This window comes from Chionomys nivalis, chromosome 17 (genome assembly GCF_950005125.1).
Source record: "Chionomys nivalis chromosome 17, mChiNiv1.1, whole genome shotgun sequence".
NCBI lineage: Eukaryota > Metazoa > Chordata > Mammalia > Rodentia > Cricetidae > Chionomys > Chionomys nivalis.
This window is the reverse complement of record NC_080102.1, coordinates 38,944,812-38,956,000: the sequence shown is the minus strand read 5'-3', so window position 1 is coordinate 38,956,000 and position 11,189 is coordinate 38,944,812. Positions and strand designations below refer to the sequence as shown.

Genomic DNA, 11,189 nt, shown 5'->3' with positions numbered 1-11,189 from the left:
AACTGAATCACGGACCCCAAAATTCCTCACCTGAGGACGTGCACACTGAGCATTAGTGACCTGGAATGTGGAGTCTGCCTCACCTCAAATTCTCCTGGAAGACGAACATGGCATACCTGAGCTCTTGAGGATCTCAGAGGCTCTACTGGACGTTATAAGGACACTCTGTGGAGAAGAAAGAAAAGGTTGCTCTTCCAACTTCCAACTACAGACAACCACCCAAATTACTGACAAGATCTGGGAAATCTACCAGAAGGGCCCCTTGGGAAAGACTCCCAGTGGGTAGATACTGTTGTATCCCTGTTCAACTTAGACCCCTCTGCATTTTGACACTGCAGAACATGACCTGTGCCTCTTTGTCCTCTCAGATAACCCAGAAACCCTGTGTGAGCAGGCTAAGAAAGGATCTCAGAAGGGCCTTGAGTAATGAATGTGTTTCTCTTTCTGACTGGATCTCCCAAGAAGGGAGCTCTGCCAGCAGTCAGACCCTGATGAACAAGCCCCCCAACACACAACCTCAAATACATTCCTAAATATTGGTCCATGAAGAAGCTCCCACTCAACCACATACTAGCTGCTAGGTATCAGGCCCTGCTGAGCAATCCTATGTCTACCAGGGCATGGACCTTGAATGACACTCACTTCACCCCACTAAGTGCTAGTTACAGGACCATGGCTGATGATTTGCCAGTCTACCCTAAACACACTGCTATTAATTGGTACCCACAGGAAACCATCCCACCACACAAGAGACGTTCTCCAGTGTTAATTACCAGACCCTGTGATACCTCATGACATCAACTCATATAAACTTTAGGATATCAAACCTTGGTATCCAAACACTCAGGCCATGATAACTCCTATAATGGTAGCTGAAGGCCCTTGAAACACACACATCACCCTGCAGCAGCCTCACATATATTTCTAGGTATATATCCATGGTGGTACCCCTGGATATCAGACCAACCCCTGCCAATCCAGTATATTAACAGGTCTGGATGGATACTAATTCACCCCATAAGAAACATATTTATCAGATATGGGGTGCTGCAGGACACCCCCTTCTACTGCTTTTCACTGATACACATTCTTATTCTTCATGTCTCTTGGAAACCCTACCACCACAATGCCAAAGACACAGGGCAAGGGTTCAGATCCTGCTAGGTAAACCCTACCTTACAGCCACATTCTTCTTATACAGCTGGATATCAGGTCTCCCTACGAACCCCCCACCTACAGTTAACTCCCTCCCATGGGGATTACGTGTTAGGTCCTGCCAGGGACTCCCTTGAGTATAGTCAAATACCCTACATATAAACAGATACACACAGGACTAGGCGTCATGTTATTTGATTCCCTCCGTCAACATCAAAGTCCCCTGATGTACAGTTAGTGTCAGTGTCTGCTAGGTATACCTCCTCATAGAGTCTCATGCACATGACTATGTGTCAGGTCCTCCTCAGAAACACCTCCGCTAGAGGAAAACTTCAAATACACATGCATGGCAAGGTGTCCTGTCATACTAAGAGTCTCCTCCCCTATAGCCAGTTACACCCATATACATAAGGATGGTGTAAGCTCGCAGGCACCTACCTTATATGTAAACCCTACTCTCTCTCTCTGGGAAACACACACACAAAGAGAAATATTTAGAGAGAGAAGGAGAGAAGAGAGGCAAGAGAAAGGTAAGAGAGGAGGAGAGAGACAGAGATAGAAGCAAAACTAGGGCTCAAGTCCTACATGGTATCCCCAAACTTACCTCAAAAGTCCCGCCCACATACATGCGTAGGTTTCTGGTCCTGATAGTAATGCTGACGTCCACAGTCAATGACAGAGCACAGGGCAGGTGTCATGTCACGCCAGCTGTTCCTTCTGTCACAGCCTTTGCTCTACCTGCACATTGGTCTTAGATCATGCTAGATGTGCACTAACTTACAACCAAAATTTAGAGACACAGATACACAAACATACATACATGCACACATGTGTGCTTGGCTATGTAGCATGTTGTCACTCCTGTTCCCTCAGGAACAGATGAAGCCTCACCAATCCACTCATGGCTATACCTCAAGCCCTTCTAGTCCCTCCAGTCCAATCTACACACTCAGCTTTTCATGTAGGCTTTCTACATATCCACTCCTCCATAGCCAAATCCCCCCCACACACCCATGCACACACACCCATGCACACACCATTATGTCTAAGTGTCATTGCTAGAAAACTCTCCCCTGGCGTGCCACACCTAGGTTGCCCCCCTACAGTTAATGGCTTCCATACATGCCTAGGTCTCATGTCCACCTCATTTATTCCTCTTGTAAAGCAAATCTCCAAACATGCATGCAACGCTAGGAGTCACATCATGCTAGGTGTCTCTGCCCCTACATCCACCGTCACAGATACACACAGGTTGTGATAGCTGATCCTGACCTTGTATTCAAAACCAACTCTCTCTACCTTCTTTCATTCTCTTCTTCTCCTCCCCCACTCTCTCTCTCACATTAGGACCCTGGTCCCTTTGTTAATTCTGTACCATATACCCAAAGGAAAAAAAACCCCTTACACACAAAGCCCTGCTAGGTAACACACACCCTCTAGGCAAACCATCTCATACATAAACAACTAAATGTCCGGTTCTTCTAGACATTGCCTCCCCACGCCAAAGGCCCTAATGCACACACAGGGCTATGTTTCAACTCCTGCTGATTATGATCTTCCTACAGCCAAAGCTACACATGGAAGGATAGACGTCACTTCCTGTTGGCCTCCCTTCCTTCCCCGCTGCTCCTTGTTCCTCCTTGTTTTATTCTTACCTTAGAAGTTTGGGAACCAGAAACACCAGATGGCGAAAGTTCCTGCCCTAAGTCTCTCGGGATCTAGCACCTGTCACTTGATATCTTTCCCACAAACATCCATTTACACGGAAAGATGGCTTTAAAACACAGAGGGTAAATTGCTGAGCATCTGAAACTGGGCTTGGGGTTTTGCAGCTGCTGGCAGGTTACAGGACCCATTTCTTAGTGCTGACTAATATGGGAGATCTAGGCCCACTGTGGGTGTCTCCACCCCTGTAAGCTGTCTTGAATTGTGTAAGAAAGCAGACAGACAGCCATGAAGAGTGAACCACTAAACATCTGTCTCCTGCTCTTGAGTGAGTTCCTGCCCTAACTTCCCTAATGATGGACTTTGAGCAGGACATGAGCGCCAAATAAAATCTTCTCCATCAGTGGGTTGTGCCATGATTTCTCTCAGCAATAGATAGTACTATAATGCTATATTATTTGTGTTTTAATAAACAAAGCTTGCCTGAAGATTAGAGGGCAAAGCAGCACAGTAGTCAGTCATATAAGCCAGGCAGTGGTGGCCCACACCTTTAGTCCCAGGAGATGGGAGACAGAGGCACAAGGACCTGTGTGATGTCAAGACCACCCTGGGCTACACAAGATTGAATTTGTCTAAAAGAGAAAGAGATCACACACCCCTAATCCCAACGCAAGGGATGTGGAGACAGAAGCGCTATGGATGGGCAGAGAAAGGAATATAAAGGGGAAGAGACAGGAACTCAGTGGAGTGTGGAGTCTGAGGTTGGTGGAGAGCATTGCAGGATCCCCCTTTGTTCGCCTGACCCTTGGTAGAGGTAAGATCTCTAGTGGCTTAGCCACTTTGTTTCCCTGATCTTTAGTTTGAACCCCAATATCTGTCTCTGGATTTTTATGTATCATGCTACATAGTACACTAGTACTGTATCCCAGGGCTTGTTCTCAAACCTGAGGTTGTCCTGCCTCTACCTCCTTAGTGCTGAGATACACATATGCACTGTAACACTATAGGAACAAACAGCAGTTTTAAGAGTGGACAGATGCATGGAGAAAACAAATCAAGGCCCAGGAAAATACACTTCCATGGGATGAGGCCGGTTTTAATGACGTTAACCGGAGAAAGTATCTTAAGCAGATGGATTTTGGAAATCATACTGAATAAGAGTAGGAAAAAAACAACAACAATGAAATAAATGAGCCCAAAGTTGTATACAAGCACTTGGGGAGGAATCTGAATTTATTTTTTTTAACTTGGTGAGGTCTCATCAGAGGACACAAACGGAAGAGCGCATTCATCTGGCTTGAGATAGTTAAACAGGGGATATGTAAGCAGTGATTGCAGAACATCAGTTTAGGAGGCTGGCGGAACTGTGCCAACATCAAGGATAGTTCACTCCCTAGATCAAAGTCTTAGTGAATATACACACATCACTGTGTTCAAAGTGAGTCACGAGTTCAGAATATACATGAACACATAGGGACCAGCAGACAGCCTTTGTAATACACATAGCCTGGCTCATGAGATCAGAGTGTATGGGCCATTCTGAACCCTGCCCCAGCACACATCCTGTCACAATTCCAGAAGGCTGGTTTGTGCGGTCAGAAGGGACACCACTGCTAGCTCGTCCAGCACCAGTCACCTATCCCATCTACAGTCCAGTCAGCACCATGTGTCTCCACACCTGAGCTCAGGAAAAACACAGAGGAGCCAAGCACAACCCAACTAGAAACAGCAAACACCAAGCACTCCCTGAACACAAAGGTATCAGAAACACTTCACCAACAAACTCAGTCCAGGAAAGCAAACCCTGTTACAAAAAGAAATTACATGCGGGGCTGGAGAAATGGCTCAGTGGTTGGGAGACAGGCTGTTCTCCTAGAGGACTTGAGTTCAATTCCCAGCACCCACACGGCAGCTCACAACTGTTTGTAACGCCAAGATGTGACATCCTCACATAGACATACATCTACACCAATACACATAAAACAAAAATAAATAAATAATTAAAAAAGAAATTAGATGAAAAACCCAGGAGAACATAGCTCCCTCCAAAATGGCCAATCCCAGAGTAGCGGCAAACAGGAAGCGTGACATAAATAAAATTCAAGACACAGTATTCCAAAGAATGATTTTGAATATGTTCAGATAAGTTCACCAATGGATTTATCAGGGTACAAATAATTTCCTGAATTAATTCAGAAAACAAAAAAATTAAATCAGGAAGAAAGTCAAGTTAGAAAATAGAACTTAATAGAGAGACATATAAAAACTATCTTAGAAGGTAAAGAATTAAACAATACTAGAAATCAAAAATACATAAGTCTAACCAAAAGCACATTAGATAGCCGTAAAATTAGAAGATGTATGAAAAACTGGGCTACAAGACAAGGGAAATTTAATCATCAAATACAAGGTCTATGATAATTTAATTAATTCTTTTATTATGAAAGAAACATGTGAATTCTTTGGGAAACCAGGAAAAATATGCAACTATGAATTATGAAAATAGAAGAATGAGAAGAATCCTTCCTGTGAAAATATGCAAAATACATTAAGTAAAAATCATAGAAGAAAATTTCCACACACATGGGTGTAGTAAGGAGGCCACTTGTTTGTCCCAGCAGCCCAGAACGGAAATAATCACACAGAAACTGTATTAATTAAATAACTGTTTGGCCTATTAGCTCTAGCTTCTTATTGGCTAACTCTTACGTATTAATTTAACCCATTTCTATTAATTGGTGTATCTCCACGTGTCTGTGGCTTACTGGTTAAAGTTTTGGCATCTGTCTCTGGTGGGGCTACGTGGCTTTTCTCAGACTCTGCCTTTTTTCCCCCCAGAATTCAGTTTAGTTTTTCCTGCCTGTGTTCTGCCCTGCTATAGGTTCAATCCAACCTTATTAACCAATGGTATTCACAGCACACAGAGGGAAATCCCATATCACCTCCCCTTTTCTGTTTAAATAAAAAGGGAGGTTTAAACTTTAACATAGTAAAATTAAATATAACAAAACAGGTATCAAGCAATAATTACAGTTACAATATTTATATCTACTTTTTATCATAACTAAAGAATATTATAACTACAGCTATTAATTCTTCAACTCCATCAAAGAGTCCAGAAGGATACAATATTACTTAAGTAAATAGGAAGTGCATTGTAAGCAACTTCCAAAACTGAGGAATCGACAGAGACATCTCGCTTCCTGGACAGTCGCCCAAAGTTGTTCTGGGCCTTTGGGGCATCCATCTTTAGCCTACAGGCCCAAAGTATCTAGCAGACTTCTCCACGAGTGCACAGCCAGCTTACTCAAGGGATGGGAAGCATGTTTGTATACTTGCTCTGACCTAGCCCAGAAACAGGTGCTGTGTCTGCTGGCTGAGTTGATCTGATCCAAGGCTGTCCTCCATGAATGCTAGCATGTTCATCTTTTTTGTCGGGGCCGGGGAATTGAGCATGTGTCAGGCAAGCAGTCTACCAGCTTCATCTCCCGTCCTGACCTGGTGTTCGCTAAGACTAAGATGAGCCTTGAAGAAGTGAAACAACCCAAGGGTCTGTCTCACGCAGTTTATTTAGCAAGTGATAATAAGAAAACAGATTTAACATTCTATACAGTGAACCAAAGTTCATATTTGTAATCAACATTAATTGCATGATTTACAACAGTGGAGGGTTTTCCCTTTCTATTTTCAAGTTTTACAGAAAGTGGGGAAAGGAGCAGAGTAAGGAAGAGTGCGCAAGCAAAGAAACCTGGACATTTGCAGCTTAAAATCACAGGAGTTTTCTTACAATAACTATTAATAATACATATTTTCATTAATTGAAAAATAATAAAACCTATTGGAGGTGCAAGGCCTCAGTCGCCTCCCAGTGCACATGAACCACACACAGAAGCGGGAAAACAACTGTGGTGACCCATCGGCCATTACAAGAATATATTCTTTTTTTTTTTTTTTTTTTTTTTTGGTTTTTCGAGACAGGGTTTCTCTGTGGTTTTGGAGCCTGTCCTGGAACTAGCTCTGTAGACCAGGCTGGCCTCGGACTCACAGAGATCCGCCTGCCTCTGCCTCCCGAGTGCTGGGATTAAAGGCGTGCCCCACCACCGTCTGGCCAAAAATATATTCTTTGTAATCTATTATCCCTCAGGCTCACCTGCCATATTTGCTTAAACCACACACGGCTACTGCACAGTTTTTAAATGTTCCAAGAAAAATTGTCTTTTAGGCTAAGAAAGATTAAAAAACTGTTTTCAGTACAAAGAGTCTTATTAAGAGAAAATATTTTTCTCTTACTTGTATTACCAAAATACTACAAGGTGTCTCTAGTGTCTGTCTAGTGTACTCTGTGAGAGGTTTGAATTCAAGTCTGCACTATCGGTGCTCAGTCTCAGGTCCGTGGTGCTTGCACCGTGGAGGTTTGCCATGCCTGGATTGGTAGCGAGCTGTGAAATTGAATTCTGGTCTGGGCTGGCAAAATGCCCTTGTCCCATGGGGTTGGCAGCCTGGGCAGCTACCAGCCCAGGATGTGGGGAACTGGTCTGTGGAGAAACATGGTGTGGAGAGGGCTGAGGCTGCATCCTCGGAGATGGGCTGGAATGGGGGGGCTGAGACTGTGGTCGCGGAGAAGGGACAGGCTGGGGAGAACGCACTTGATTGGAGAGAGAATTAGGGATCTGCTGACCTTGCAGGTGTGGGGACTGTGCCTGATTTGGGAGCATATGCTGCTGTGGACTCATTGGGTTGGGCTGAGCAGGAGATCCCATCTGTTGCTGAAGAAGTCTCTGCTGATACGCCTGCAGACTGGCTCCTGCCTCTGCCCCCAAAGCCTGGGGGAGCTGGCCCATCTGTCCCATATTCCCTTGCTGCATCTGTTGCATGTGATGCTGCTGCTGTTGCTGCTGGGGTGGGTAGCCAACTCCTTGGGACTGCTGGAACTGGTTGTGGTTGGCCATTCCAGGGCCAATTCCGGGCCCTGCTCCCTGCTGTTGCATCATCTGACGTCTTAAGATGTCTCGGAACTGTGAAGGCATGGTGTTGTGATTCATGTTCATTTGCTGAGCTTGAGGACTCATTCCTCCCATGGGTGGCTGGAGCGGCTGCTGGGGCTGCTGCTGGGGAAGGCCAGCTCTCTGGACACCTACCTGCATAGGATTCATACTCTGCAAGGCTGGGTTGGAGTGAACACCTTGCTGACCAGGCATGGTAGGTGGCTGCAGCCCTGGCTGTCCCTGAGGAATGCCAGACTGTCCAGGGAGAGGTTGTGGGTTAGAGTTGGCATACTTGGCAGTCCGCTGCTTGATAAATGCAGCCAACGGTTGGGGGTTGGCGTGAAGGATACTAAGCACCTGTTGCTGCTATAAGGGAGAACTGGGAGACCTGAGAGTCTGCAAAAGGTTTGTAAGGGTTGTTGAGACAATGCCTGGCTTGAGAGGGCTCACACCTACTTTGCCCAATCCTGGCTGTAGAGCCATGTTCAAGGGCTGACCATGCTGGGCCACTGACATCATAGCAGGCCTCGGCAGGCCTGACTACAACTGCTATAGCTGAGAAATTCCTCCTTGGGCCCAAGGTGGCTGCTGTTGGATTCTTGTGGGACCCATTCCTGGCTGCAAATGCCCACCAGGACCTCTGGCCATAGGAGGCGGGTTCATACCCATATGGGTCATGCGCATCATCCGGGGCATCTGGTGCTGGACTGGTGTTTGGAAAATGTGCACATGAGCCATCTGGTCCTGAGTCTCTGCTGCCCTCTGAGTCTGCATTTCCATTTCTACTGGCGGGTAGAGGTTCTGAAAGGGAGGAAGGAGCAGTCTGAGGTGGGGTTGGTTTGGCCACGTGACCTGCAGCCTTACCCTGAGACACATTTGGAGTCCAGGGCAAGTAGGGTGGTATAGGGGCCTTGAGTACCAGCCTCAGGACCCCCTCAGTCTCAGAATAGGATTTTTATGGCAAGCGAAGATCTGAGGGCAAAAAAAATTAACTCAGGCAAGTTATTGCTGCATGTTCTTTATTCCTTTGCACGAATAAGCAGTGAGAATCACAACAAGAATAAGGGGTGATCTCCATGAGGTTTCTAGTTTTTAAAGACATAGTTGGATATTTCCATGGGCAAGGAAAACCATAATATGCAAATCAAAATCACAAAAAGTGCAGGTAGAACCTGACAAAGCTGCACTCCAGAACAGGTGACACCACCCGGGAAAGAGCCTGCACCAAGGGGAAATATCTAAAGTTCCAAACCATTAGGTAAAGTCACTAAATGTCCCTGAACCCGGACTTCACCCAGACCCTTCTGTCTGGTAAGGGCGGGGATTGCTGCCTTGCTGCTCAGTGCCTGTCTTCCTATAGAAATTTCTATGTGGTTTGTTAGCAGGTAATTGTGTGGGATTGACTCTATGTAAATTTGACCATTAGAACAAAGAGTTAATGTTAATGCTCTAAGGCTTCCTGGTGTGGGGGAACCAAAGATCAGTCCTTTGCCTCTGTAGAAGTCACACTGCTGAGGTGTTTGGGAATGAATTCCATTTTGAAGAGGGAATCATAGCCTCACGGGGCTTCCGCAGATATGACAGCAATTTTCCAAAAGACAAATGTACCTGCAGATCTGCAAACGGGGTGCCCATAAGGTGTACACTGTGGGTATGCTTTATGAATCTGTCAGCTGTGTATTTCCTGTGGAGTCTTGTGGGCCCAAACAGGGTGGCATGATGTTGGGAGGAGTGGGCTGAAGATGAGAGGTGGGTTAGGTCTAGGGTGTCTGTGCGGTGGCTGGCTGTTGGTCAGGAGGGCTGGTTGGAGTCTCAGGAGTTGGGGACAGCAGACCCAGCTGGTGTCCTGCCACACCAATCAGTTGCATGCTGGTAATCCTCCTGCGGAGCATCTGAGCCTGCTGGAGCTGGTGCTGCAGCTCTTGCTGCCGGATTGTTTGCTTGATTTTGAAGCAGAATGGCACCGGACATTTGTTCTCCTGGCAGTGCTTGGCATGGTAGCAGAGGAGGGCATAGAGCTGTTTGCAGATGGGGCATTCACCATTGGTTTTCCGTTTACAGCCTTTGGTGTGCAGCACGACCCTCTTCATCTTCTGGCAGGAAGGCAGAGAACAGGAGGCATTGCGGCACTGGCACGCATGCACCAGACTCTGTATGCAGCATTGTATGCTCAGGCGGCGAGAGGCTTCCCACCACTGTATGGACATTTCTGCTTCCTGGTTGTTGCTCTCCTCACCCAAGCCAACGCCTAGTTCCTCCATTTTATGGTCACAGGCGTCAGAAGCCTGGAGGGGAAAACCAAGATGAAGGGCAACTCCGCAAGACTGAAATAATTCAAAACCATATTATATATTTTACCTGGGCTAGAAACCGGCTGTCGTGCCATGGAAAAGACAAAGCAAGGTTTTGGAAACTGACACACTTGGTGGCAACCTCTTGCCCTTTGCAGCTGTGTCCACTTCCGGGGGGAACCAACAGGCTCTTTTAAGCCCTCCCTAATGAAGATGGTTGTGCCTAACCTGGCAGACAGGCACGTGAACGCCCCAGCGTGGAGTAAAAGTCAATTTATATTTCCTTTCCTTCCCGCGTGGAAGCGACAGGCCGCACAATCCCTAAAGCACAGGACCACGAAACCAGGAAGACAAAATAAGAGATGTCGCAGTTTCGAGCCCCGTTTCCTTGCCCCTGGATGGGAGGCGTTTCCTTCCTACCTTCTTCCACGGACCGAGCACACAGCTTAACAGGAGCAAAAACGAACCCGGGTGGTCTCTGGTCGGGACTAAGTTCCTTACCTCAGTTTACCAACCCTGCAACTCTCTGCCCCCAAGGGGTCGCTAAAATAACGCGTCCGCCCAGTGAGGCCTTCGGGGTTCCGTTTTCCGGCGGGGCTGAGATCTTTCCCACTTACCTCAGTGCCCTGCGATTTCCCCAGGATGTCAAAATCAATTTCCTCACTGTCACAGGTTGCAGGAAGTTATATAGCCCTAGCCTCTCACTGAGAGTGTGCTCATTGGCTACCGCGCCTGAACTCGGACCAATCAAACCGTAGGAAATAGAATAAACTGCTTCCTTGTTTCCCCCACGCCCCACCTCCAATATGGAGGGGTTGGGTATCCCGGGTCCTTATGGGAGTTGTAGTTACTCTGCCGCGCACGAGAAGGGGCATGGCATTAGCGAAGTTTAGAACTCCTGGAGGTGTTGCTCTCATCGTCCTCTGTATGCCAACTTTACTTTTTTATTACATTTTTTGTTTGTTTTTGGCTGGCCTTAGACTCGCAGAGATTCGCCTGTCTCTGCCTCCCAAGTGCTCGTGCAAATAAAAGTTTATTGTTATTTATATTTAATGTACATTTGGTTTTTAGTATTATTATCGTTATTGTTTTA

General features: G+C 46.4%; 2 protein-coding genes across 2 annotated transcripts; both read right to left on the bottom strand.

The window, feature by feature from the left end:
* Window positions 1–7,139: 7,139 nt before the first annotated feature.
* Window positions 7,140–8,288, bottom strand: LOC130888895 (histone acetyltransferase p300-like). Its single transcript, XM_057792264.1, has 2 exons — window positions 8,262–8,288; window positions 7,140–8,171 (listed from the first exon to the last, which is right to left on the bottom strand). The coding sequence occupies exons 1-2, from the start codon at window positions 8,286–8,288 to the stop codon at window positions 7,140–7,142; spliced, it is 1,059 nt and encodes a 352-aa protein (XP_057648247.1).
* Window positions 8,289–8,813: 525 nt separating this feature from the next.
* On the bottom strand, window positions 8,814–10,771 carry LOC130888761 (histone acetyltransferase p300-like). Its single transcript, XM_057792079.1, has 2 exons — window positions 10,714–10,771; window positions 8,814–10,090 (listed from the first exon to the last, which is right to left on the bottom strand). The coding sequence occupies exon 2, from the start codon at window positions 10,064–10,066 to the stop codon at window positions 9,566–9,568; it is 501 nt and encodes a 166-aa protein (XP_057648062.1). The 5' UTR covers window positions 10,067–10,090; window positions 10,714–10,771; the 3' UTR covers window positions 8,814–9,565.
* Window positions 10,772–11,189: the final 418 nt, after the last annotated feature.

Bases quoted from the DNA above. Each gene is read 5' to 3' on its own strand.
- LOC130888895 (XM_057792264.1), bottom strand. From the start codon at position 8,288: ATGGCTCTACAGCCAGGATTGGGCAAA. The intron at 8,172-8,261 runs GTAGGTGTGAGC...TCTCCCTTATAG, and splicing joins TACAGCCAGGATTGGGCAAA to CAGCAACAGGTGCTTAGTAT.
- LOC130888761 (XM_057792079.1), bottom strand. From the start codon at position 10,066: ATGGAGGAACTAGGCGTTGGCTTGGGTGAGGAGAGCAACAACCAGGAA.